The 27,379-nt window shown below is 46.4% G+C and overlaps 1 protein-coding gene across 2 annotated transcripts in view; it reads right to left on the reverse strand.

Moving 5' to 3' along the window:
• The window catches only part of Nrp1 (neuropilin 1), a 153,931-nt gene that overhangs the window by 19,556 nt on the left and 106,996 nt on the right, over positions 1–27,379 (reverse strand). Inside the window, exons 8-11 of one of the 2 annotated variants that reach the window (XM_059263782.1) lie at positions 24,926–25,070; positions 16,614–16,945; positions 9,031–9,175; positions 4,952–5,035 (exon numbers count right to left, since the gene is read on the reverse strand). In XM_059263782.1, the coding sequence (XP_059119765.1) occupies positions 4,952–5,035; positions 9,031–9,175; positions 16,614–16,945; positions 24,926–25,070 (706 nt within the window). Of the gene's footprint in view, positions 1–4,930; positions 5,036–9,030; positions 9,176–16,613; positions 16,946–24,925; positions 25,071–27,379 lie in introns of both variants that reach the window. The other variant, XM_059263780.1, reaches the window with a different exon arrangement.

Consider the following 27,379-nt stretch of genomic DNA (forward strand, 5'->3'; position numbering starts at 1 on the left):
ACAAGCGGTGTGTTGCTTTTTACTCAGGAGCTTAAGGGAGCCAGTCTCCTCTAGTGTATCACCACAGCAGGGAATGGATCATCTATATTAGTACACACACACACACACACACACACACACACACACATACACACACAGTGTGTGGAAGCCAGAGGCCAACATTACGTGTCTTCTTCAATTGTTCTCCACTCTATTTTAAGTTACGTGTATTTTAAATACATGTGTGTCTGCCCATGTGTGTGCATGCATGCATGTGTGCGTGTGCGTGTGCGTGTGCGTGTGCGTGTGTGTGTGTGTGTGTATGTGTGTTTTGGAGCCCAGAGGGCATTGGATCCCCTAGATTCCCTAGAGCTGGAGTTACAGACAGTTGTAAGTTGCCTGACACGGTGCTGGCACCCAAACTCAGATTTTATACAAGCTCCTAACCACTGGGCCCTCTCCAGATTCCTCCATTTTATTTCTGAGACAGGGCCTCTCACTGATCCCAGAGCTGAACTGACTGGCCAATGAGTCCAGGGGCTCCTGTCTCTGACTCTCTGCCACGGGCATTACTGGTACACACCTGACTTTTTACATGGACCAAGGATCCGAGCTCAGGTCCTCATGACTGTGTAAGCGCATTGTCTGCTAAGCTATCTCCCTAGTCCTGAGGAAGTGATCTTTATGCCAGAGTCTAAGCACTGATCTACTCAGGATAGAGGCATGGTGGGGAGGGCAGAGACTTATTGCAGGGGGTTCTGCACGCGCTTCTAAGGTGCTGCAGTTGCGCTCTGCTGAGCGCCCTCAGTTCATACAGATCTGTGATAATCTCTACACAGGCCTGTCCTTTCCTACAGCCCCACAGACCAGAGCTCACATTAGTGTGCTGGCATGCATTAGAGAGCCAAAATGTTTTTACTTCCGGAACATCTAGCAGTTTCTGAGCTAATCCTTTGCACTACCTCGTCCCATTCCCTGAGCGAAAGTGCCGAAGAAGGGTCAGATATGCATGGCCTCGATAAGGTAGGAGAGTCGCATACGCATGGCCTCCATAAGGTAGGCACCAGAAAGAAGGGATTCTGCACACTGAGAGTTAAGAAGGTGAGTTTCTGATGGCAGGATTGGAGGGAGGCCAGAATACATTAGCATACTGTCCCCAGTAGTCTGAGAGGAGAGAGATTCAAGGTGAACACACGCTTTCATATCTGATACGCACGATCAGTTTTGTAACAGGCTGGAAGTTGAATTCCACTGTTGGGGCCATGTGGCTCAAGGTGAAATTTCACCTCCCACTGCCTTTCAAAAGGGTTTGCACTTCAGCAACTTTAGGGAGTGAATCTTAACTTTGGCCAGAAAGCATAGAGACACACGCTTTCCAATGCCTGCTGGGGGCACAGCCTCATTTGCGAGTGATAGCATTTGGCTGGAGTATTTGGTTCCCTCTATACCTGAATATGTTACCCCAGGAGAAAAATGAGAGGAGACTCTGAATGTACCGAGGGAATGAGCATTGCTGAAGAGAGATTCAACCCTGTTTCTACACACCCGGCTCTTGGAGTTCAAGTGAGAACGTTCCCCGCCTCCCAGGTTTTATTACACCGGACACCAAAGTTTATATAGCTCTAGTCATAAAGTCTGTCACAATTAGCCAAAAGGGTAATGTGAGTATATGCTGACTCTAGAGTATTAGAGGTACTTGGGTCAGGTGAGCGCAGGATGTGTGTGTGTGTGTGTGTGTGTGTGTATGTGTGTCTGAGTGTGTGCGTGTGTCTGTGTGTGTGTGCGTGTGTCTGTGTCCATCTGTGTTTCACATGCAGAGTTACTTGGGTCTGGTATGAGTTCAGGAGGCATGCCTTTTGTATGTAGAAAGTTGCTTGGAGCAGGTGTGAGCTCGGCGGGTCAGTGTTTTACAGATGAAAGGTACTCGGGTCAGTGTGGTTAGTTGGATTCATGAAAATGATGTTATGTGAACATTGCCTTTTCCAGGAAAACAACACACTCCTTCACACTCTCACACACATATACTTTTAATTTTGACCAATATACTATATTCAACATAACCAATGAAAATCAAGCATGAGAATGAACAAGACCATGTGTTCTTGATGGGCTGTGGGCCGGGCATGATCAGCCCCTGAGGTTCTTACTAATGGGCATAGATTTTTAGAATTGTTGAGACATACTAGCCTAAGAAAATAACTATTTTCTTTCATGCCATGGTAACTTTAAAAAAAATTAGGAAAGATTTTTTTTCTCTCTCCTAAAGAAACCATTTCACCACTGTAGGTGAAACAAAACCTTGTCCTCTCAAGGGCTGTCACTGTTTCCACTCTGAATGACACATTTTCTGGGGTGCAAGGCTTGCCTCATCTGCGCTTTGCTCCAGGCTAACAGGCTTGCCCTATTCATTCAAAGGCTCTGGTTTCAGTTGGCTCAGTCATGAACTAACGTAAAAATGAGAAGGCCGTTTGTTCGGAGATGGGGAGTAAATCTGAACCTTTGTTTCTAATCAATATTAACTGACTACCCTCGGGCTCATAAGGATAAGAACCCTCCACAGAGGGCAATTGAAAAGGGTGTACTGTGATTCTGGAATGCCTCCTTTTCATGAGGGACATTGCTGAGGCTGTGTTGGGGCCCACAGAACCCTAAGGCTTGGGGTGGCCTGCTTGCAGGCGACTCTGGGAAGGTTGTATGGGGCCTGGCTTGGGGATGGAACTCTGTTTTCTATGTTGGCCCCAGAACTTGTTATCTGACATAAAAATGTCTCTGCATTAAGTGGACAAACATTTTGTGGCTTGTGGCTACTTATGTATAGAATTTCCATTTCCAGTCCACAGCCGTGTGATAAGTCTTTGAAATCTGGAGGGTGACAGTTTCAAGGGGGGTGGGACTTAAATATAAAAATTCTGGTCAGCTGTGCTACATTTCTGGGTTGATTTTTTTCCCCCTTTAACCTTGCGTTTTACCTGGGAGCCTGGAACTCTTTCCCTCTTGCAGAGGAGAGGCTTTGATGTAATTGGAAATGAACCAAGGGACAGTCCCTAAATTTTTGCTTGAATGGGTTCAGCCATTAGCCTTGCAGTATTAGGAAATTGCATGATAACACCGTCAACTTTGCTTATGAAAATTCATTACGGGGGCTCTGGTCAAGCGCTTGGGAAGACAGTTCAGCAAAGTACTTGCTGCATAAGCCCAAGGACCCGAGTTTGATCCCTAGTGCCCATATAAAAAGTTAGGTGCAGGAAGCCCAGAGGAAAAGCAGAAGTGAAAGAGGTGATGACAGGTCCCACCCACCGGTCACCTACTGAGGGCAAGTCAGGTCCACAGGCATCTCTATTTTGCAACATCAACCTGTGTCTGTGTAAAGGACAATAGCCTGAACCTGCTCTTCTTGCTCTGGCCTCTAGCAGCTGGCCGTGTTGCTCACTAAGGGCCAGACCTCTTCCTATGTCAGTGCCGACTTTTCTCTCTTTGGCCCAGAGGGGTCCCCATCCTCTGTGTTCCTGAGAGGCAGTGAACAACACAAGTTGGCCGGGACAAAGCTGAATCCATTCTCACCTGTCATTCTGTGGTCACTAAACTCAAGCACAACTGTGCCATGTGTGTGTTGTGAGATGGATATCAGGGCTAGCCTGCCTTCTCAGTCTCCAAAGCAAACACAGCCACCACAGTAGACCAGGCATCAACAGGCTGCCTGTATTGTAGACTGCCTGCCCCACAACACTACAGATGCTCTCCTGACCTGGTGCCTCCTGGCATTTGTTATTGCCATTAACATTTTCCAAGCGGGAGTATGCATAAAGGCCCAGCACAACTCTGCAGACCCCCAAACAAACATGTGCCCAGGCTCCACCCACATGTCTAAGAGGGAAGGGTTTGGGTCTCTATGGCCCATGAATGTCCTTGTCTGTTTAAATTCAGTGCAGTTGGTTTTTATATCGGATGCAATAAAAAGCAAAGCCAGGCTTTTTTTAAACACAAAGTTAGGAGCCGAAGTACACATCTGTAGCCCTAGTGTGAGGTAGGTAGAGACAAGTAACTCCCTAGACCTCAGTGGTCAGCCAGTCTAGCCAAACTGGGTCGGGGGGGGTTTCCAAAAATAAGGAACAAATTGAAGAGGACATCCAATGTCAGTTTCTGACTTTCACAAGCACACACATGTGCATGCACACACAAACACACGCATACACAACACAAAACAATTGTCAGAGTTTTCTGTTCCAGTTAGTCTTAAAGATCCTGTTATACCTTTTGCAGAAATAGGGTGTGAATTTCAGTGCCCTGCCCAGTTTTCAAGTGGGCAATCCCATTTCCCTATTTGTTTAATTCCCTCTGCCAGTCTAAGTGGAAAGAAAGGTTTCTTTATAGATTTTATGGTTTTGGATGGTGTGAGAGTAACACCAGATAGACCCTGAGGCTCCTGTATATCCCCATCTGATGAACCTGCCAGCCAGGGCTGATGTGAAGTCATAGGTAATTCCGCCTTAGTAAATTTCAATACAAAACAATTTGCAAAATCCTAACTTAAAAGCTGCATTGAAATTAGAAGTCTAATTTAATCAATTTGTTGGGTAAAGTCTCCACTCAAACAATTTTGTCCTCATTAGGAGAGGAAAGCGAACGCTTTATAGCGTGTGGTTGGGGATGGGTGCTGTGCACGGTACAGCGGGCATGGGTGCTGTGCACGGTACAGCGGGAGGGGCTGCCTGAAGATGAACTTGACATGCTCAGCTCTGAAAACAGCCACAGCTACTAGGAGTGACTTGTTGACGTGGGTGGCGGGAGGAAATGAAGCCACATGGGGGGTGGCAAGCCACCTGTGGGTTTCCATTCTTCAGTGGCCCTGCCAGTACCCTGCCACCCACCACTCTGAGCGACAAGCAGACACACAGAAGACCAGGACACAGACGGACAGGACACAATGGTGGGATGAGGTGGGGCTCTGCACCTGTGAGCTGGAAGTCATCACCTGTGCCGCTGTGGCAGTTGGCCTGGTCATCGTCACACTCATCCACTGGGTTCCCAATAGGTGTGGTTGGTCCAGCTGTGGGCACTGAAACAAGATCCGAGTATTACTTCTCACACTTCTGAAAAGCATTATTAAGCTTCCGATATGCTCGTGCAGCGCACTCTAGAGCATAGTGTGGAGGCCAGGGCCATGCTCTGCCTCTCCCGTGGGAAGCTAAACACCCCTGAATTTTACAACATGAATGAGGGGCTGCTGGGTTTGGGTGTTTGATCCCTACCTGCTGAGTAGCTTTGGCTGCAGGGGCAGTCAAAACATAGTTATCTATATAAACATTTATTTCCTGCAAGCCTCTCAAGTCTCCCGGATATTTGTTCATAACTCTGCAGTCAAGAACCCCCGCGCCAGAGAAGACACCACGTTCCCTTTTATTCCTGAAGTACTAAGAAGCCACGCCCACAAATTCTATTATGGTCTCAGTATTGACTAGTTTGCTGTCTATACCATTGTTTTTTTCTGCACAAAGGAGCGTCAGCTCACACTTGGCATGGCGCTATCTTTGCTCACAGGTTGTTCTGTTTCTCTCTAAGCAGCGCTCCACCTGGGGCCCTCTGTCCCAGGCAGGTCTGTGAGCTGTCTCCTGTGGCCTGAGGTCAGCTCACTTTGTCTGGTCTCCAGTGGGATTGCATTCCACTGCTGGCTGGGCCTCCTGGATCTCGGAGTTTGTGGTTGAAAAGTAGCCAGCATTAATCAAAGACTGCTTTTGAAGTCCTTTAAATTTGGTTCAGTCCATTTTTTCCCCCAGCCTGTTACTCATTTCTACAATCTGTTTAATATTTTACAGTTTGGGGGATTGTATTTCACGTTACAGGACAAGAGATAAGGGTCAAGTCTCTTAATGGGAGAGAACCGTATGAGATGCTGGGGACAGGTAAGGGGGTGGCGGGGGAGGCTCCTCTCCAGCCCTGGCCGGGAGGAATGCGCCAGTTACAGTTGCTTTACTGGGAGGAACTCAACACTGTCACTGTGCCTAAGGAGTGAGCAGCGTTAAGAGAAATGTAGAGGCAGAACTGAGTTTCCAGTGCTCCAAAGCCCCGAATCTAATAATAGCTAGGAAATCACCATGAACAGATGACATTTGCTGTTTGGGCCCATCTCCTGGACTTTGTGAAACTAGTTGGTTAGTGAGTTCCTGGGATCTGCCTATCTCTGCCTTCCCAGTGGTAGGATCACAAATATATACCACCATGCAAACTTTCTTCTGGATGGATTCTAGAAATTGAACCCAGGGCCTTACTCTTAAAAGGCAAGGATTTTACCCTCTGTGCCATCTACCCAGCACTTACTACGTTTTTTTCTTAATAGCCAGTGTTTTACACACACACACACACACACACACACACACACTCATCTGAACACACATCCATGCACACTCCTACCTAATGTACACACACCCCTGGCTCTATTCACTGCCATCCCTGGGTCAGCAGAACGCCTGGCCATTTGTATAGTATTGTCCCTCAGCGTGCACAGTCCTTGATAACCTGCAACGTTTAAGACCTTTAGGCTCTGCTCATTCTGTGGACGTGTCCTCATTGCTAATCATGCTTACAAGGAGAGGCTTCATACTGGAAGTGGTCCAAGGTGGCACCTAGGTTCCATTACAAAAAGTAAGAGGTGACTCATTTTCATGCCTCAGTTTCCCTGTCTGAAAGTCTTCTGGGGATCTCCAACTGTGGTTAAAAAGAAGCTTGAGCACGAAATAGGCTAGAGAGTCCTTCAAGGCTGGACTGGACCCCATCCTCTCCCCAAGAGCCCTTCAGACACCACCAAGAAGCTTGGCCCCAGTGCTCACTTGATAAAGCCTGAGAAGGGGCCTCGGGCATAGAAGGGCTCCCCCTTGCCATGTGCATTAAGAAGCAGTGGCATTATGTTTCCCAGATGGCTTTTCTTTACCTTGGTTCAAGGCAGTGCTTGTATGTCCCCTAACCTTACTCACTCTGCAGCTGAAACTGGCAAACTGCCATAAGGCTCAATGTTCGCAACCCCCATTCATCCCACCCTCTAAATCACAGGTCCGTCCAGGATCAGGGTGAAACACCTGCCTCCGGGTACCACCTCCCCTTTCCCAGAGGACCGCCCTTCTCAGAACGCTGAATGAGCACATTTTATACTTGGTCAAGATTGCTAACTGTTTCTTTGTCATTTGCTTGATCCCTGACATGTGACTGTTTGTCTGCAGTGATAGTGTCGGAAGATTAAGACTACAGATTTGGAAGCCACAAGCATGGGTAGGGTGGGAGTCACAACTTGATTTTAAATCTATATCAAAGAGTAGCTATGAATTACTCAGCAGTGTGGTGATTGATAGCCTAAAATCCTATGGTGCATAGAGAAAGTTCTACGGCATTTAATGTGCTCAGGAATGTAATTATGTTTGGGTAGCTCAACACACACATAATTTTGAAACCTGAGGAAGGTGATATTAAAAAGCCTTCTTCACAACAACTTCGAGCATGTGCTCAGTTGATTAACATCTGGGCACCAACAGCAGCCGTTCTTCTGGGTAACCCAGAGAAGGACCTCTATGAGGAGGAAAAGCTGGTGTAAGGTTACTCATTTATACCCAGATCTAAGGCAGATGGGAATTCCATTGCATCAAGCAACAAATGGTACAATAACCAGCTCAGATCACTCAGCACCTCCGTCCCTGGTAAGATTTTGGGTCTGAAATTTGTCCTTCACGTGACCTTCATATGATAATCTGAGAAATGAGGGAATGTCCTTCAGCAGACTTCACCATAGGATCAGATACTTTATCACAGGTTAAACTTTCTTTCTTCCCAGCAGCCTAAGGAATCAATCCAAGATATCTTGACATCCCTCTGTCAAATGGAGCAGGACAGTAGTCAATAGCACAGACAGAAATTTGGATGGGACAGACCTGTACACATATTTATTTTTATTTTAATAATTTTGACTTTGTTATTTGTGCATGTGTGGTGTATGTGTGTGAGTGCAGATGACTATGTGAGCAAGTGCATACATGTGGAGACCAGAGGTCAACTTTCATGGGTCAATTCTCTCCTCTATAGAAAGTTCCAGGGATTGAATTTAGGTTGCAAGTCTTGCCATAGCAAAAGTGATTCTCCCTCTGGGCCATCTTGATGACTCCTCCACCCTTAGAAGCCAAAGGAGTTGGCGAAGGGTTTTAAGAAGTGGACAGAGTGAGAGGCAGCATAGTGGGCAGAGGGCTTCACTGAACCGCAATGGAAATATTTCAGAACCCAAGAGAGATGGCAGAGACAAGAAAACTGTGGGTACGCTCAAAAACACTGGCTTATTCATTTTAAAATGGTGGCACGTATCATAGTCTCAGCTAGCTGGGATGCTGAGACAGGAGGATCACAAACTTGAGGCCAATTTAGAGTATAGTGGGATCTGAATCTCAAAAATGAATAAGCAAAATGAATTTTTTGTTCTGTATGTTTCACCTTAATATTTTTGTATGTGGATGTTCCTGTGTGTGGAGGTGTGCATGTGTATACATACATGTGGAAGCCAGAGGTCAACCTTGACTTTTGTTCCGCAGATGTTATCCACCTTTGTTTTTGAGACGGGGTCTCTCGCTAGCCTGGGATGGATTTGCCTTTCTCTACCTCTCCAGTGCTAGGAATACAAACGAGCACTACCACACCCAGCAATTTTTTTTTTTTTTTAAATGTGGATTCTGAGGATTGAACTCAGGCCTTCATGCTTTGTGTGGCAAGCATTTTACCAACCAACTGAGCCATCTCCCTAACACACACACACACACACACACACACACACACACACACACACACACTCAAGAGAGACAATCTTCTAGACTCCAAAGAAAGAAAGCAGTGCAGACTACTGAGGCAAAACTTGGATGCTCTGTGGCATGAGGGGGTGCCAGATCTCACTGGCTGCCAGGTGTGGAGCTACCGTTCACTCGGGGGAGAGGGTGGCAGCTTTACCTCAGCACCTCAGAGGCAGAGATGAGTGAGGATGTAAGTAGAGAGGGAGGGAGGAAAGGGGGCCTTGGGAACTGTAGTCACCTTCCACTTCACAGCCCAGAAGCTCCATCCTCAGGCCAAGCCCGCTGTGTGTGGCTCTCTCAGGGTAGATCCTGATGAAGCGCGTGGAGAGAGGAGAGAACGTCCGCAGCTCGGGGGTGTCATAGTTGTTGTTGCCTTCGAAAGACTGTGAAGCAAAAAGAGCTGGTTATTAAGAGAAAAAGCAATAAGGGCTGGGTAGGTGGCGCAGCGGGTCAAATCCGTGCCTTTCAAGAATACGGCCCTGGGTTCAATGCCCAGAATCCATGAAAAAGGAGGCTGGGTATGGTACTCTGCATTTGTGATCCCGCCACTGGGGAGGCAGAGACGGGCAGATCCCCGGAACTTGCTAACCAGCCAGCCTTGTCTAAATGGTTAGCCCAGGTCAGTGAGAGACTTGTGTCAAAACACAAGGTGAAAAGTGCCTGAGGAATGACACCTGTGGGTGTCCTCTGGCCTCCACATTCATGAACATTCTTGCACACAAACCACGTGCACACAGACACACACACACACACACACACACACACATACACACACACACACAGACACACACACCTGTATGTGAACCATATGCATGTACAGACACAGACACAGACACACACCTGTACATGAACCATATGCACACATAGATACACACACACACACACACACACACACATACACACACACACATATATATATATGAGGTCACTTGGTTTCTTCTTTGTATAGGACAGTAGAAACTCTTACTGTCTAAAAGGTCAGTAACTGAGTATGAACTAAACAGAGTAGAAAGGTTAACAGAAGGAAGGACTACATTAAGAATATCCTCAGAGCCTTGAAGAAAAGCAAATTCCTGAGTACCCAGTGAGTTTTGGAAATGCCTATCTCTCTTTCTAGAGAAAGGCGAGAGATTGCAAGCAGTTTAGGGGACAGATGATGATTTATGGGTCCCAGAAGGTAAGACCTGTGCCCATTATGTCTAGGTGGGGGGTTGACCCCAGCCTTCTCTGCTGTGACATGGCCTTCATCCTTTCCTGTATGATGACATTCCTGGGACAGGCCCCAGAGGATCTTTGTTAGAAGGTGAAGGAAGCTTGGAGAGAACTGTACCTGCATTTTCTGGGCCCTACAGACCCTAAACCAGAAATTCCAAGGGAGCACATTTGGGAGTGGCATTTTCTGAACCCCCTTACTTGATTCAAGTCTCTGTGTGTGTGTGTGTGTGTGTGTGTGTGTGTCTGTCTGTCTGTCTGTCTGTCTGTCTATCTTTCTCTGTGTGTGTTACACATGTGTGTGTGATATACATGAGTGTGCCCAAGCCTGTGCAGGCCAGAGGTCAATGCTGGATGTCTTCCTTAATCGCTTCCCACATTATTTTTTGAGAGAGTCTCTAGCTGAATCTGGAACTCACCAACTGGCTAGGCTGGCTAGCCAGTGATCCAGGGGATCCACCTGTCTCCACTTGCCAGCTGCCATGATGACTGAGTACGTGGATGGGGGGGATGTAACTTGGGTCTTGCTTGCTCAGTGAGTACTTTACAAATGCAACCATCTCCCCAGCCCCCTGCATCGGGACTCTTGATAGGACATACAAGTGGGGACTGAACCTATTCCTTTAGAAATGCTTGGTATTTCTTCCATAAGTGAGAAAAGGAAAAACAAATGTGGTCTAAGAACTGACCAGCGTCATTTCTCAGGAGCCTTAAAGCACACACTGTTGCTCCAGAAGCTGAAGATTGAACGGGAGGCTTTGAAATGATCCTCCCATCTGCAGATGTGGCTCCGTATCACTTATTTGAGGTGGAGGAAGATAACGTAGGAAGAGAACTAGCCACCTTGTGGAGTTTATAGTAGATACCAAATTTCAGTAAAGACTGCAGTTACTGGTTCTTAAATGAGAGGCTCCTGTTTTTGCTCAAACTTGGTCCTCTTGAAGAGGGTGAATTAAATCCCTGAAGAAGGAAGAATTAATTTCCTTTTGTGATGCTTGGGTTGGAAACAAGGCCTCCTGTGTATTAGGGAAGTGCTCTACCCCTAATCTATACTCTTAGCTTAGCGATAGTTTAATGGAGTCCAAATGTCATATTTCAAGACCTTAGCTCAAACCAATGAATGAAAAGCTTTTGCTTAAGGAGTACTACCAGCTGAAGGTACTTACAGACCAAAGGTCTTCTTACCCCAATGGTCAACAGCAATCCTGGTTACTAGGGACATTCAGGTGGTCTGAACTACCACAGTATGCATTGTTTTCCCTCATCCCGTGTGTGTGTGTGTGTGTGTGTGTGTGTGTGTGTGTGTGTGTGTGTGTGTTTATGGAGGCCACAGGACAACTTCAGGTATTCCCTCAGGCATTCTCTACTTTTTTGCTTTGTTTTTGAACAACGTCTGTTAGGGTACACTGATTAGCACCCTCATAGCACCTCTGTCTGGCCAGAGTCCCTAAGGATCCATTTGACTCTGCCTGCCCCCAAAATGCTAGGACTGTAAGCATACTCTACCACAACCGACTTTTCATGTGGGTCGATGAAATTCAGGTCCTCAAGCTTGCAAGGTAAACACTTTACCTCCCCAGTCATCTCTAGAGCTCTTACACATCTTTTCTAGATGAGGAAATGGGTCACAGAGCAGTTAAGGAGTTTCCGGAGGCAGGATGCAAACCTTGGCTGACTTACTGGTGCTCTTAGCCACACCACTCCAGGGCTCTGGCTCTCAAAGATCAAGCAGCACAGTCTCCTCACTTTATTTTTGCTTTTGAGGAAAGAGGGTCTTTCTGTGGTACCCAGGACCGACTACAGTTCCTGAGCTGACACGATTCCCCTGCCTTGGCCTCCTCTGTACAGCGGAAATGTCTTCCGCACGCACCAAGCTTCTAGCCTCTTCACTAGGAGGGAAGAACACCAAGGTCCAAGAAATGTCTGTACCCAGGATACACATTTGTATTCACTGATGTGCCTTTAACTTGATGCAAACTGGCAGCCAGATGGAATGGTCAGCCCAGCCCTTCCAGGCAGAGTGGGAGCACACCGAATGGGCTCAGCATCCTAACACAGCAGACAGAGGATGTGAGGATCCCATGGAGAACACGCCATGACTAGAGGAAACGTGTAGGAAGAGACAGACAGACAACCAAGGGCTCTGGGGTCTTGAAGTAAATTAATTGGCCTTTATAACTCAGAAAATCCAGTAGAAATCTAACATACTAACACTGGAGCTTAATTCATCAATTTCCTTTTTTAAGGAATACATTTGCTATCAAGGTCCTGACTCTTGATAGATCCACAAGCACTGTGAGTAATTGAGAATCTGACATACAGCATTGTTAGGCCCAATTAAGCTGTTGTCAGCAAGACGCTAATTGTAACGAAAACACCATTACTACACACACAAGTCCTGTCTACACTGATGAGGCTGGGAAGAACATCAGAGGAAGCACTGTTATCATTGGAATTCTGGGGCCCTTTCCCCACTTCAGCTTGAACAAAGAACGAAGACAACGTGAATCTTTATAAAAGCTGTCAGTGGCGAGCCGTGAAAACCGCATGGGCTCGGGTGAACTCAGACATCAGAGGCTTGCTTAGGAATTAGCACAGGGCTCCACAAACCACTGTTCTTTAGAACCTGAGGTCTTTGGCTCCTTCTAGTTCTGAAAGGTCTAGTTAATCTAGACCCTGACATGTAACCATCCTGGTAAGAAGGAAATTAAAAGAGAGACAATCATGCCTTCACTTTGACTGTTGTACTACAGAAAAAAGGATGGACCCCAAAGAATTAGAATTTCCCTAGTAAATTCTGGGCAAAGGAAAAAGCTGAAGGCTGGTGCTAGCCACAGTGAGAGCTTGTCCCCCAGGAAGAGATTTCACACAGTTCTGAGGACTTGTCAGACCACCTTGTAGCAGAGATAGGAGCTGAGACAAGGGTGGATCAGTGATGGGCGAGACCACAATTGACCAGCACTGCTTAGCTGTGCATACCTCTAGCCCTCTATTTAAACCTAAGCCTCATGCCCAGGACCTGGAAGATAAACTTGGGGCCACTGATACCCTCTTTGCTCATCTTCTCAATGGGGCCACCTTGGATAGATAAGTCCCCTTTCTCGGCTTTTCTCCTGGTATTTGTGATGGCTAAGAGTAGCCTGTTGGGCTGCAAGGGCCAGGCTCCGACCATAACAACTCTGGTAGAAGATAGGGCTTGCCAATTATACGTTTGTGGGTGGGGGTGAGGGAAGGGCATACAGGAGGTTAATTCACAAAAGCCTTGTCTTATCCTACAAATATCCGCATTTCACTTTTACGTGAATGATGGCTGGCATCCTCGGCAGCCAGCCAGCATTTGGACCATTAAGTAGAATACGTTTCAAATACCTTCATATAATTTGAAAATGTAGTTTGTCTGAAATGGAAGATTTTACCCATTTCCATCTCTACTTTAGTAATATTATTTCAGGGGACGAGCATGCTAAGAACCAGAGATTAGGCTCAGTCTAAGTGGTCTAGAAGTCCCCATGGTTTCGGGTATCATAGGAAGATGACAGTGATGAGCATTTCAGGACTAAATCCCAATGTATTCAACCAGTCTCCAGCAGGGGACTCTGTTAAAGTGGAAACACACGGGTTAGCTTCTTGTGTAACTCTATACTGGGTTTGCTGGGACAGGCTGACAGCTTCAGGCTCCACTGCCGTGAGGGCTAGATGACAGGAAGCATATGATGCCTCCTATCAGACACATATGGCGACTTGTTTGCTCTCTCAGAGCCTCGTGTGAAGAACGTGTCACAACAACACACCCTGCATCGGCAGCAGCGGGGAAGTGGCTGATTTGCTGCCTGCTGGTGTTCCCGGATGAAGTCACGGTCCATCCCACTCTTTGAAGTCGGTGTACAGGGACTTCAGTTTGGGGTGGGTTTCCCTCTTCCTTTTCCCAAGTCCAGAAAGGGTGGACATAAAAAGGACAAGTGGACGTGGGAGATAGTACAGTTGGTAAGGACTGAGTTTGATTTCCAGAGCCCAAGTAAAAAGAAACTGGGAGTGGTGTCCCACACCTGTAACCCTAGTGCTGGGGAGACCAAGATGAAAGGATTCCTGGGGCTCCCTGGACGGTAAGCCTAGCCTAGCTGGTAAGTCCCAGGTCTGAGAGAGACCGTGTCTCAAAACACAAGGTGGATTACGTCTGAGGAATGATAGATAAAGTGCCCTCCAGCTTCCACATGCTTGTGCACATAAGTGCATGACACACCCAAGAACAGTTATATATATATATAAACATGCACGCGCGCACACACACACACAAAGAAGAAAGTAAAAAAGACATGAGGTAGAAGGAAGGTTATGAGCTGGGGCTGTAGGTCAACTAATGGGTTGAGTGCTTGCCCAACACGCACTGGACCCAGGGTTTCTTTTTTCAGTACTGCATACACCAAGCATAATAGTGCTAGTGAGTTGGGAGCCAGCCGCAGTGGGAGCCTCCATGAGACCCTGTCTCAGAAAAGAATGTAGCCACATATAATGCCGAAATGCTTTAGAAACCACAAGTCAATTCAGGGAGGGATGAGAGACAGTTTTACACAGTACTCAGCAAGAACATTGGTTTAGTCAGTGGCCGGCAGCTCCATCACTGACCTGCAGCCTTTGGGGGAACAGGGTCTTACCCTCAAAGCCACATATCTGGAGGGAGGAGAGCTAGCAGCAGGACCAGGCTTGTTTCCTATCTGCAAGGCCTTGAAACTCTGTTTGGAAAGTGAAAGAGGATGTCCCAGCCAATGAGCTGCTGTCTTTACCCGTGGGGGAAACAGCTTTGGGTGGGTAGAGTTAGAAAGACCTAGAACAAAGGCCAAATGTGTTGGTGTGAGAAATGTCCACAGAGTATGTGAAAACCTGGGGGCGGGTCCTCATTTTCATTCCAAATCCACTTAGGGCCACCCAAGTACTCTCCTGGGACCCGTTCCAACTTGGTGTGGTCTTCTCAGGAAGTGTAAATAAATGTAGCCAGAACCCTGAGTAAAACCTAATGGCTGAAGCATATCTTTTGGGTTTGAATGCTGGGATATCTTAATACTGAGATTGCCTCCTAGTTACATTAGATTAGCAGGAGGTGACTGAGTTTTAAGAGGTTCCAAATGCGTAAGAATATATCTAAGCATTATCCATGATAGCTAAAAGATGGAGACAGCCCAAGGGTCCCTCAGTAGTGAATGTATAAATTAATGTGGCTTTTCACATGGCAGAACACTATTCTGCTCTTAAAAGGAAGGAAATTGGGACCCACACTACTTCAATATTACACTAAGTGAAGTAAACTAGCCATGAAGCAACGAATACTGTACTATGACTGACTTACAGGAGGCTCCTGAGTAGTCAGACCCGGGGCGGGAGGTAGGATGATGATGGGTTAGGACTGATTGAGGGGAAGCGGAGAGGGATTCCTGATGGGCCCAGCATCTCAGCTTCACAAGCCTAAAGTTCTGGAGAAGAGCTGGACATAGATATGGATTTACATGACACCGTCATGAGGTGTGCTTACAAAGATTCAGATGGTAAGTTCTATGCATATTTTATGACAACTGAATATATGTTTGTGTTTTATTTTTGGTGTAGTCTCATTCTGTAGTCCACACTGGCTTGGAACTCACTATGTCCCCAGGCTGGTCTCACAGAGATTCTCCTGCTTCTGTCTCCTGAGTACTGGGATTACATACATCCCCAGCTCAACAATGGAAACTTTAAACAGTGTGGGGAAATGTGGCTCAGTGAAGAGTATGTTCTTTGCATACACACTCTTCAGTACCATGAACAAACGAATCAACAAACAAATGCTTCGGGGAGCAGGTCTGGGTAAAGCACTTGCTCTGCAGTCATAAGGACCTAAGACTAGTCCCCCAGCGCCCAAGTAAAAGCCAGATTAAGCATCTTGAATTTGTCACCCCCATGCTGGAGAGGTGGAATCAGGTAGACCCCAAGAGCTTACTGACAAGCCAACCTGGCCAAATCTGTGCTTCCCTCAGAAGGCCTTGACTTCTGCTAGGACATGAGAAGGGGCCTGGAACATAGCTCAGTTGGTAAGGCGCTGCCATGCAAATATAAGGACCTGAGTCTGATCCCCAGAACGCATGTAAAAAGTTGAGTATAGTGGTACATGCTTGTAATCCTGGGCTTGGGAGGTGGAGATATTGAGGATTGCTGGGACTTTATGGCCAAGTAGCCTAGACCCTGTCTCAAAAAACAAGGGGGCTAGCTCCTGAGGAACCACATTCAAGGTTGACCTCTGTCATCCACACTTACGTGTGCAGTGCTTTAGGCATGCATGAATGGATATGTGTGCACAGCCATGCATGGACGCATGCACACACACACACACACACACACATGCACAGACACACACACATGCACACACACACACAGACAGACAGACAGACAGACACACACACACACACACACACACACACACACACACACATACACACGCACACAAAACCAAACCATAACAAAAATCCCAGGACACGAAGAATGACTCTTTACTTCTATCATGGGCTGGAGAAGTGACTTCCTGGTGAGCCAGCAGGCAGGTAGTGTCCCCAGACAGTGGCTGTTCCCTACCCCAGGCCTCACCTTGGCCTTGCGCTTGCTGTCATCCATGATGGTTTTCCAGTCGGAGCCGTTGTTACTATAGGCGATCTTGAACTTCTTCATGAACACCTTGTTCTCTCGGTGCTTCCCACCCTGAATGATGACACCCCTCACTATCTTCTCATCCCCCAAGTCCACTTGGAGCCACTCATTGATGTACGGGTGGGGTGAGGGTGGCAGTGCCCAGCCAGAGCGACTGGTCACCAGGCGGATGTTTTCTGGCATCCAGTTTCTGTCTCCTTGGTTGGATGCTGTAATCTGGGAGTCTGAAATAAGTCCAGACACCATGCCCAGCATTCCAGAGCAAGGGTAATCTAGAGGTGGGGAGAACAGACGAGGTGAGGTTATTTCCTGAGAAACACCATGCTCAGAAAGAAAACATAAGCTTGTATCCATCTATATGAAATCCTCAGTCTCTAAGTGTACATTAGCAGAGCCTTCCCTCCTGCAGATCTCTTCTCTATTTGTATCCTCTCCTCAGACTCACATTCCCGTGAAGGAGATCTTCATCCAGAGCATCACTACCACCCCTGCCCTTCTGCCTTTTCAGGTCTCCTAAGTTTAATGTCAAGCTAAGGTTCCATGCTCTTTTGTTCCTAGAAGTTGCTCCAGTTTTAGGAAGTGCTGCCTACCAGTCCCAATTCATGGTGGGTTGGAGACACTTAAGGAAATATATCCCCCAAACAAGAAACTGCTGAAGCAACAAAGAAGAGCCTGGCTTAGCATGGAGGAGGCAGATGAGGTCCAGGGAGCCCCATGTCCAATGACAAGGATGGTGCCATTTTATCCTTTTCGTCAACTGTCTTCAGGATCTATTTTTCTTTTTAATGATAGGGTCCAATGTAGGCTTGAAATGAATACCTGAGGCTGAGGATGACCTTGAACTTCTGATCCTCTTGCCTGTACCACGTGAATGCTGGGATTACAGGTATGTGCCACTATGTTCAATGCATGTGCTCTTATGGATTGAACCAGAGCTTGGTGCATGGTAGGCAAGCACACTGCTAACTGAGCTACATTATCAATTGCCCCCCCCCCCTTTTGAGACAGGGCCTCATCTTGTAACTCTGGCCAGCTTGGAATTTACAGAGGTTCGCCTGAATCTGCCTTTTCAAATCGACCTGCACACGTGTGGCGGTCGCACAAGTGACCCTTGAACCTGACACTAAAGCTCGCCTCTGTCCTAGCTCTCTACTATTTCAAGGAAAAGAACGATATTTTCTATCTAGGTCTTAAGAATCACGTTCTGGGTGTTGGGGCGTTAGCTCAATTGGATCTCCAATTTCCATGTTTTTTACATGGCAGCTGACACTTGTAACCCAGCACTGGGGAGGCAGAGACAGGCAGATCTCTGAGCCTCACTGGCCAGCCAGCCTCGATGAATCGGTAAGCTCCCAATCCCATTGAGAGACTGTCTCAAAAACAACGAAACAAACACATACAAGCGGGCTGCACTTGTGGACTGCCAACAGAGGTTACCTGGGGCTGCCACACATCTGCATGTGCTCTCCCCACATGCACACCTTCCGTGAACTCAAACACCCCGTGAATCCGTGTGACACATATGAATCTCATTTTGGTTTCATATCAGCTATCCAATATATCCAGTTACTGACAATGTATGCTAGTTACCAGTTCTCCCTCACATCCCATACACAGATTTCCTATCGCTGCTTTTGGTCAAGACCTTCAGCCTCCTCTCTCCTGATCTCAGAGACACAGCCTGTGTAAACATCAAGATGCAGCTCAAGAGTTATGGGAACTTGAGCCGTCTTGGGAGGACTCCCCTCCTGGGCATGTGATGGCCCAGGCAGGAAGTGGCTCCAAGCTGGGGCAGAACTGTGCTGTAGATAGGTTTACAAGTCCTGTAATCATAGATAGACTGTAAAATCCCCAAGAGCAATGAAGTACATATGGACTTCTTCACATCTTCTGTAGCAGTTTGAGCTTCTAAGCAACAGGGGAGTACCCATCATTGATTGACTGATTGGATGCTTAATAAATAACTGACGTCAGTTATCCTCCTTGCAAAATCATACAGCTCAATTAGGGACATATAGGAGTGACAACCTCTTTTCCTTTGAAACAATTCCATTCCACACACTGTGATAAATTGCAATCTGAAAGTTTAACCATTCTAAGTGATTCCAGTGAGGCTCCCATGTTGACCTTAAGCATGAGTCAGTCAGCACGTATCCTCACAAAATTGTACAGTTCTGATGCTGCGTTTTCATTCACACACTAGGGCTTGCAAGCAGGGCCTTGAACATCACACATCCCAGCTCCTCACTTGTACATTCACTGATACTAGAGAAGAAGCACTTCCTCCCTGGGTGGAGGTGGGGCTTTCTCCCATTCATTCTCTCTGCCAGACCTTCCTATCATCTTACTCTTTCCACCATTTAATCTGTGGGAAATATCGACTCATCTTCAAATATTATTTAACTTAGTCAATATTTCTAGTCTGCAATTGGATAGGGTTTTCTTTTTCTCTGATGCCTTATGATACTTGATCTGTATTTTTCTTGTATCGACAATCTTATTCACTCTTTTAGATAATTGCTTTTTGCTAGCTCAAGTTTTATGTTCCCTCCTTTTTTCCTTCCCTTCCTTTCTTTTTTTTTTTTTTTCTTTTACAAGATCTCATGTCCCAGGCTGGCCTGAATTCACTATGTAGCTGAGAATGACCTTGAACTCTAGACTCTTCTGCTCCTGCCTAAGTACTGGGGTTTCAAGTGTGCACTGCCTGGCGGCCTCTGCAGTGCTGGGTTCACAGCACAGGGATTCCCATGTGCTGGGCAAACATACCAACAACTGAGTCACATACCAAAGCCGGATCTTAATTTTATTGAGGGTATGAAACATGTCATATTTTTCTGTTTTCTAAGCCTTGCTGAGCCTGTTTTTGTACACTGTCATCCTCAACAAATACTTGCTGAGTGAATCAACGTATTACAAAAGTCAGAAGCAGCTGTCGTTTCTCAGGATGCCTTCCTGTAACTCAGCCTGGCTATTTGCTCTGGGTGGGATCTGGAAACCAAGAATAAACTAATGAGGATTTAAAAAAAAGATTTACAAAACCCGTTTTACTGAAGAACTATGAAACTCATGTTAAAAATAGAAGTCCCATTTCTTGGCTACAGTGGTCACACCTGCCTGACTTTCAACCAGCTTCCTTATAAAGGTGATGCTCAGCTGGCAGAGGGAGCCAGGTGCCAGCCTTTTAGAAAAACACAATTAACTTGGATACCATGAGCGGAGCAGCCTCTACTAGCTGAATGCCCTTTCTCTTACAGAGCTTCTGGGCTGTTTCTTTCCCATCCATACCTGGTGATACCCAGCCCGCACTACCCCAGCAATCAGAATGTTCAGCCAGTCCCTACCACGTCTCTGTGAACGTCCCTTCTGAAAAACAGCAAAGAGAACCTTGATTTGACCTTGACTGAAAACCATAAGACTTACACTACGCATGTGTGGGCATGTATCTGAGGGACAAAGGACATCTTCCTATACTTTCCATGATGTTTTTTGAGACAAGGTCTCTCATTGGCCTGGGGGTAGCCAGTTAGGCCAGACTGTCTGGTCAGCAAGCAGCAGGGAACCTCCTCTTCACCATTCCAGCTCTGGATTATAATGCTACTATGCATGGCTTTTTACGTGGGTTCTGGGGTTTGAACTCAGGTCCTCATGCTTGCAAGGCAAATGCTTTACTGTTGGAGCTATTTCCTCAGCCTAGCCCGTAATTCACTTTTAACGATGATGAGGAAGAAATCATATTAGCAATTATTTCAAGGTTTGAATGGGATGCTAGTTTATAGCAGGGTTTCCTTGGCAGGCAGGTTTAAATGCATGTTTGCCCATGTTGTGAGATTTAATAAGCAAATAAACAATGGAACAAGAAATAGGATATCCAGCTGGATTGGAATTGCAGAGAACAATGACTAATCCTTAGTGTACCTAAAACTGCAATGGGAAATACGTACACTAACAATTAACGTTTTTTAGCCACATCAAGCTCACTGGGGATTTGGTATTTTGCTTGGCAACACTGTTTTTTGGAAACCTTAAAATTAATCTTGGATGAAAGAGTCAAATGCATGATGTTATAGGGAGAGGTTGGATGTGGCAATCATTAGTGATACTAATTGACTGTAAGATCTCTGTGCTTGACCTTCAAAGAGAAACAGAGCACATCCAAGTAATAAGCTTTCAAAGAGTGAGAAAGGAACAGTGAAGTATGACAGTAACTCTTGATGGGCACCATGCGGTCTTCCCCTGACAGCTTGGGAAGTTTCCTAAGGGTGTTGTGGTGTCTGGAAAGGTCACCCTCATCTGCGATTGACAGGAGCATATGACTGGGAATAGAACACCACAGAGCAGAGCACAGGCTGGCTCTTACAGCTCAACAGAAGTCCCCCAATGTCATCTTCCCAATCCCCTCCTTTACCAAAATGATGCAGCCCTCTTTAAAGAAACAAGGAAAACATTCCTTCCTCAATCACCTGTAAAGCAGGATATGTCACCCTAGTGTGTCTCTTTCTGGGTAACATGTCACCATATTCTCTGAATCTTGGGGATAGCTGTATTTCTAAAGAATTTCTGAATGTAAAACCTATGTTCAAATGTGGGGCTTTGGAAGTCAAGGAAGTGATGCTTTACGTCCTAAGGATTTTAAATTTGCTTGTTTCTTTAAACAATCACATTAAGTTAGGACTTGTCTACTCATAAAGAGGGGGTGAAAATTCAAGGTTGCTTGTTTGTCAGAGGGCATGAGGAGTGGAACTCCTTCATCCAGAAATAACCACAGAACACTTATGGTGCTCCAGGCCTAGTGGGTAAAGAGAAAGGTGGTGATCAGGCTCTACTCTTCCGCATTGTCTAGTCCAACAGGACATGGCGGACCTACTCTTTCATCAGCCTGCACTTGCAGAGGACCAGGGCCTCGAAACGAAGGAAACGCTTATGAGTGATTATCTCATTGCAGACTCTACCTGCGGCTTATCCTGTATCCAGTTTAGTAGGTAGCATGTTTGCCTTATTGCGTGGGGGCATTTAGTGAGCACTTCACATTAAGCCAAGTACATTATAAATATTCTTTCATTTAATACTCATCACAGTTCATTAAGGCACTAACAGACCAGGAAATGTACATCTGAGATGCAAAAGGTCTTGGCTGCAGTCAGCCACTCACTAAGTGGACAGCCCTGAGCCAGGCCTGGCCTTTCTGGCTGTGTGACCGTGATGGTCACATACTGCCTTCTCCAAAAACCTGCCAAGGTCAATTTCTTGGAAATGACAGTCATTTCACTAGAGAGAAAACAAAACAAAGCAAACCCCAATTGTGTAGTTAAAAATCACAAATAGGCTGTGTTTAAAAACAAACTAGAACAAATTAGAACAAACTACTTGAGATACTGTTTAAATAAACAGGTTATTTAACTATTTTTTAAAATCCAATAAATTACTTTCTTTTTTTGTTCACATTCCTAGAATTACCTCTTGGGATGTCCTAATGAAAATAAAAAGGATAATTTACGTTCAAATAAATATTTTATTTAACCAAAAGGACATACCATAAATCTTAAGAGACTGGACAGTCAGAGTTCAGAGTTCAGACTAATTTGGAGTCTTTATTAAGCTTGCTTCTATATAAAATTCTGGTGTAGTGACATGAAATCAAGTTGGAGAAATGGACCAGAAATTCCCACCCAGACCTTATGTGGCCTTGTTCCTATGCATTTATGGGTGTACTCCTAAATTAGTAATGCTCTAAAGTCCCCAAGAACTTTCTGTTACTTAACTATTATCAAAAACAAAAACAAGGTCACATCTGAGTTTTCAGTGTCCTTCTCTCTTCCAAATGCCCCTGCACCCAACTGCTGCCTCCAAGGCCTTGAACTTCATAGGTCTTAGACCCTCCTACGATAAACAAGTCTGTGTCCACCGTGGAAACAAGTAAAACCTGGGTAAGACATCAGATCTGGGCTTCCCATTCCAAAACGAACTTTTCCACAGATCTTTCATGAATTAGCTTCTCAACACAGCACCTCCACTCTGATGGGAAAGTCCCAGGGGATGCTTTGCTTTCAAAAGTCACTTTTCTTCCTTCTTTAGCAATTATCAGGCTCAGCAGACAAAGCATAAAGTACATTGGGAAATGAAATGTTCTAAGAGACCAGAATACAATGGTTCACAAGAGACCAAAAGTTGTGGACTTTTTAATTACCTTCTTAGTGAGTCAGCCTCAGAGTCTGTGTTTCAAGCTTTTAAAACCACCTTATTTTTATTTTGTGACTGTTTGCTTCGTGTGTGTATTCCACCACAGGAAAGCCTGGTGTCCACAGAGGCCGGAAAGAGGGCATGGGATCCCCCGGAACTGGGGTTACAGACAGGTGTGAGATGTCATGAGAGTGCTGGGAATTGAACCTGGGTCCTCTGGAAGAGCAGTGGGTGCTCTTAACCACTGGGCCACTTCTTCCACTCCCATGCTTTTCAGTTTTTCAGATATGAAGATTACATGTGTGCTGTTGCTGCTTTTAACTGAAGGCTCTGTAACATATCTGCTTACACGGAAGAGGGTTGGAGCCAGGCTGCTGTTATACCAGAACACAGGATCAGCCCCTAGTAAGGACCATTCCAGAAGCCTGGGGGCCTCGAGTCCAGGCACTCATGGCCGGACACACCTTGACTTCCAGTCACCCGGTGACCCTCTCTCGGGCATGTAACAGGACTAAGTGTACCTCATCATTTTCATCCCTCAAGTAGGAATAGCCTCTTGTTTCAAGTTAACAGATTCCTCAAGTACTGTTAGAAGAACAAAGTGAAAAACCAGAAACTGTCACAACTTGACTTCTAATTTTAGAATGTCCAGTTAAGAATTGGTGATGCAGCTGGGTGTCGGTGGCACACACCTTTAATCCCAGCACTCGGGAGGCAGAGCCAGGCAGATCTCTGTGAGTTCGAGGCCAGCTTGGGCTACAGAGCGAGATCCAGGACAGGCACCAAAACTACACAGAGAAACCCTGTCTCGGAAAACAAACAAACAAACAAACAAAAAAACAAACAAACAAAAAAAGGAATTGGTGATGCAGTTCCTACTGTGGTAGAGTGCTTGCCTACCATGTGTGAGGCCCAGGTTCAATCCCCAATACCACCAGGGCAAAACATACACACACAGAGGCAACAAAACAGAGACAAAAATCCATGGCGGAGTTGTCAGGCTGCTTAGGGAGCGAAAGCTGCCCTTGTCGGAGGCAAATTCCTTCAAGCGCAGCTGATTAAGCCACCTCTGGATTTCAAAACTGCAGAGAGAAAGCCGGTCTGGAGCCTTCCATGGGGCAGCTGTTTTTTAGGACCCAACAATAACAGTCAGCATGCTGCCCACCTAACAAGCAGAGGGCCAGGCCCATGAGCTGCCTTCTCAGAGCTTGCATTTGGTGGAAAGCAGGACACTGACAGAATCCCCGCCATTTGACACTCTACGCTAAATGCTCATGTTCACCTCCCGACCTGCCACGAGGAGTAGCCTGTGTGCGCTCAGAACTGCGGCTGTTGTGCAGGGGAGAAAAACCAGGCCTGGGAAACTCTTAAGTGAATCACAAATGGCTAACGAGTTAAGGTGGAACTTGAATTCACACCCGTGTACATCCAATGTCCAGACCCTTGTGGCTTGAATGCAAAATGTCCCCCTTGGGCTCATGTATTGGAACACTTCATATCTAGATGCTGGAACTTTTTGGGAAGGTTGTGAAAATTTTAGGAGGTAGCACCTCACTGGACAAAGTGAGTCGCTGGGGGCAGACCTTGAGGTTCTTTCTGTTTGTTTTGTTTTGAAGCTCTGTGTAATAGTCCCAAATGTTCTGGAACTCATTCTGTAGACCAGGTTGGCCTCGAACTCACAGAGATCCACCTGCCTCGGCCTCTTGAGTGCTGGGATTAAAGGTGTGTGCCACCACCACCCGGCTGACCTTGAGGTTTTATATCTCAAGCCGTTTCTTATTTCTTCCCTGCTTCCTAACTCGGATGTAATGTAAGCAGCTGCCTCACGCTCCTGCCGCCACACCTCCCTGCTGTGGTGGACTGTATCCACACGAACTGCAAGCCAATCCTTCTCCCTTCAGTTCCTTCTTGTTGGGTATTTTGTCATACTAACGAGAAGAGTAACTAGTACAGACCTTAACTACCAAATAAATATGAATAGATCGCCTTCATATTTGCACATATGAACAAATCCTCCTTGAATGGAAAAAATTTGCATTCACTCAAGAGGGGGCAACTTCCATGTTGGCACTTACCTGTTATCTTGCAGCCATAAACTTCAAATCTCATAGATATGCCAGTTTCCCAGGACGCAGGTTTGATCCGGACAAACCGAGTTATCAGGGGTTTGGGGAAAACTCCCAAGACAACATCTGTGGGGTTGGTGTTTCCCTGAAAGATCTAGATGGGAGAGAGAGGGCGTTAACAAACTAACTGTGTTTGAAACAAATCCCGGAAACTTTCCACGAATGCTTGCAGAAACTGTTAGCGGCTCTAACATTTTCGACCAAGGTTGGTGTGCCATTTAGCAAGCTGTCATGTTATTTTCCCAAATAACTGTAATCAAAGAGAACCCTGTCCAGTGCAGAATGCCACCGCAGCCATATATCCTTGCTTGAGAGGCTACAGCCTCTAAAAGCACTGTCACAAGGATGGTGTTTATTAAAGGACACATGCCGTCATCTTTAAAAAGTGAGAAGCAGTTAGCTTTACCGGAAGAGCCAAGCCTCACATGTTCCTCGGGGACTCTCACTATCTCCCCTCCCCAGCGACTCCCAGAAGAAATGCTCTTTGAGTGCTGGCTTAGGTCTGGCTTTTTAAAGTTCTAGCTCATGTCCTCCGATACTGCCCTAAGCCGAGTACCTTCCTCCCCTTTCCCTTTCTTCTTTTTGTAGACCTTGTTGCGTGTATTCCTCCTGGCCAGCCCTGAATCCACCAGGTAGCTGAAGGAGACCTTAAACTCCTCATCTTTCTGCTTCTACCTCTCAAGTGTGGGGGTTTCAGGTAGGTACCATGTGCCTGGTTTAGGGGTGTTCATGATCAATACCAGGGCTTTGTGTGCATGAGCCAAGCACTCCAGCCACTGAGCCACATCCCCAGCTTCCTGCCTTCCTTGCTTATTTGGTCCCTTGGTAAATGTTCTTAGTCATGCATCGGTGATTTTAATACTTTGGAGTTATTGGTAGAATTATGCTTCAGTGGTCAGAGGCAAAACTAAATAATAAATGATTTTTAACGGAAAATTTCCAGTCTTCTGCTTCTAGGTACAAATGTGTCCTTCAATTCGAAGAACAATGAAGCATGTGACCACAAAGGCAAGGAGGGCCCAATATAAACCAGGTGTCTGCAAACGTCCTTTGGGACTATACGGAATGCGGTGGTGGGTGGTGTTGTTTATAGGATCTCTGTACGCCATCATGGAACATTCTGGCACCAGCCTTCCCTCAGATAAGAGCGGATGCCTCTGCTTTCTAGATTTGTAGGTCAGTTATGGGTGAGGATGGCCTTGTAAAAGCAGCAATATTTACAGGGGTGTGTGTATGTGTGTGTGACGGCACGCACACCTTTGATCTCAGCATTCAGGAGGCAGAGACAAGTGGATCTCTGTGAGTTCAAGGCCAGCCTGGTCTACACAGGGAGTTCCAGGACAGCCAGGCTATATAGAGGGACCCTGTTTCATAAGTCCACCCCCTTCAAATAAAATAATAAACCCAGCAGTTCTCCATGGTAGTGGATGCGTCACTGTGACCCCCCACCATCTCTCAGGTATTATAATCAGAGCCTTCCTTCAGGGCATGGAGACTCTCCCCATCTTCCAGTGAGTGCCTGCAGCTCCCTGAGCTTTGCTCTTCCCTCCAGAGAAAGGGCACACCAATGTCATCTGACTGGGACTTTTGCTTCCTTGGGTTTATGTGACCCAATGCTCCTCCTCTTCAGCAAACACCAAAATGCCCCCTGTACTTGGCTTCTACTTCAGCAACTCCCTCTGGGAAACAACCCGGACGGGTACATTTTCATGTGGTGAAAGTAATGAGCAGCTTCCGGAAGTAGTAGCATTTCAAATAATGCTGTTCTTAGGGGCCTATTTAGTTCTCCTAGAGGGACCAGAGTTGGGTTTGCACAGAGTGGGTGTGGGTGTGTCCCCACTGCAAAGAGTTTGCACAGACAGGGGTAGGTCATTCTGCTAACACTGAGAGTTTCCCACAGACTGTTGAAAGGCGTATAAGTTCACGTTCCGTCCAAAGGATGAGGACTGTCAGGGCAGGCTAGGATTGGATTCTGACCTTGCCACAGTCCAGCAAATGAAATCAAGACAGACAAGATCCCAGGTGAGATCTATGTCCAGAAGAAATGGAAAGGTCTGCAGGACCAGATGTCAGCTGCTGCTCTAGTGTCATTTCCGTCAGTGAAGACCCCATATGCCCAGCCTCATCCCCGCTGCATCATCCTGTATCCTCCCAGCCTCCTGCTCGGGACGCTTGTGTAGGTAGGCCTGTTGGTGCTCCGTAACCGGAAGTCATAAAACCTGGGGCATTACTGCTTTGTGTCTTCTCCATAGGGCCATGAGGGATTTTCTTTCACAGGTGGAGCAAGGGGTCTATGTTCTCCACCTTTGATAGCCCTTGTACTGTCCACAGAAGCTTCCAAGGCACTCTCTTCCCACAGAACGGCTGTCCCCTAACACCTGCCTCCATCTTGCCTGCCCTCCA

Source organism: Peromyscus eremicus, chromosome 5 (assembly GCF_949786415.1).
Source record: "Peromyscus eremicus chromosome 5, PerEre_H2_v1, whole genome shotgun sequence".
Classification (NCBI taxonomy): Eukaryota; Metazoa; Chordata; class Mammalia; order Rodentia; family Cricetidae; genus Peromyscus; species Peromyscus eremicus.